We start from the raw sequence: 1,349 nt of genomic DNA on the forward strand, positions 1-1,349 counted from the left end.
TTTTCATTTCCTAGATTTTAATTTATTTGTATATTGTAGATTTTATGCTGTTGAGGTAGCTTTGGCTTTATTCTTTTTACATGAACGTCGTATTATTTATCGTGATTTGAAATTGGATAATATTTTATTGGATATGGAGGGTCATGTTAAGCTAACCGATTTTGGTTTATCCAAGGATAATATATCTGAAAATGATACAACAAAGACATTTTGTGGCACTAGTTCTTATATGGCTCCAGAGGTATATATAAGAATGAGTTAAAAGGTTTTTTTCTTTTTACAAATTTCCTATACAAACTTTAAGATTATCTCGTGTGAACCGTATAATCATACTGTTGATTGGTGGGCCTATGGTGTTTTATTGTATGAAATGATGGCCGGTCAACAGCCTTTTGAGGGTGATGATGATAATACCATTTTCAAGAATGCCAAAGAAAAGAAGGCTGTTTTTCCGAAACATTTTACTCAAGAATCAATGGATATTATAACTAGTGTAAGTTAGTTTAATATATAATTGTCTTAAAGAATCAAGTTTAAAAAAAACCGGTTATGTTTTAGTTCTTGGCTAAGAAACCCAATAATCGTTTGGGTGCTGGTAGATTTGCCCGCACCGAAATACAAACTCATCCCTTTTATCAGGGTGTTGATTGGGAAATGGCTGAAGCTAAAGATTGGATTGATCCTCCCATTGTGCCTAATATTGTAAGTATTTTAGTTCACAATATATTTAAAACTTTACCTTGTCTTACTTGGTTTTGTTTCTCGATAATTTCCTTTAGAAACATCGCAAGGATATTGGTAATTTTGATCAAACTTTCACCAAGGAGAAAACTGATTTAACTCCTACCGACAAATTGTTTATGATGAATTTGGATCAAAATGATTTCATTGGTTTTTCCTATATGAATCCAGAGTTTATAACAATGATATAAAATTTAAAGAAAATTTTGGAAGAAACATGAAATTTTGAAAATGTTTAGCAATTATGAAAACAATTATGAAAAGTATTTAAAGAAATAAAGAATTTAAACAAAAGTCATGCATATTAAAAAACAAGTTTTTTTGTTTTATTTTGCAAAATATTAAGTTTACCTTGTTTGGTAAAAGCTTCTATTTACCCACAATTTCCCATGTAGTAAATAAAGCTTTTAGTATAAAAGCAAAAACATTTGAAAGCTTTTGCTTTTATTACAGACATAACCCATTTGCTTGTAACAGTTAAAAAAAAGCTTTAATGTAAAATGTTTTTTACAGCAAAGCTTTTTTTAACATGATTTTCAGTGTGTTGTAATCATTAAAGCTTCTTATTCTAAAACAGTTCTCTTCCTAAGTTAACAACCAAAAAGTAT

General features: G+C 29.0%; 1 protein-coding gene across 1 annotated transcript; it reads left to right on the forward strand.

The window, feature by feature from the left end:
- Nucleotides 1–4: 4 nt before the first annotated feature.
- Nucleotides 5–1,050, forward strand: LOC111684370 (protein kinase C, eye isozyme; the record flags this gene model as incomplete). Its single annotated transcript, XM_046956022.1, has 4 exons — nucleotides 5–241; nucleotides 305–493; nucleotides 559–702; nucleotides 780–1,050. Coding segments are annotated over 4 exons (723 nt in total), but the record flags the coding sequence as incomplete, so codon positions are not given.
- Nucleotides 1,051–1,349: the final 299 nt, after the last annotated feature.

This window comes from Lucilia cuprina, unplaced genomic scaffold (genome assembly GCF_022045245.1).
Source record: "Lucilia cuprina isolate Lc7/37 unplaced genomic scaffold, ASM2204524v1 Scaffold_4581, whole genome shotgun sequence".
Taxonomy (NCBI): Eukaryota; Metazoa; Arthropoda; class Insecta; order Diptera; family Calliphoridae; genus Lucilia; species Lucilia cuprina.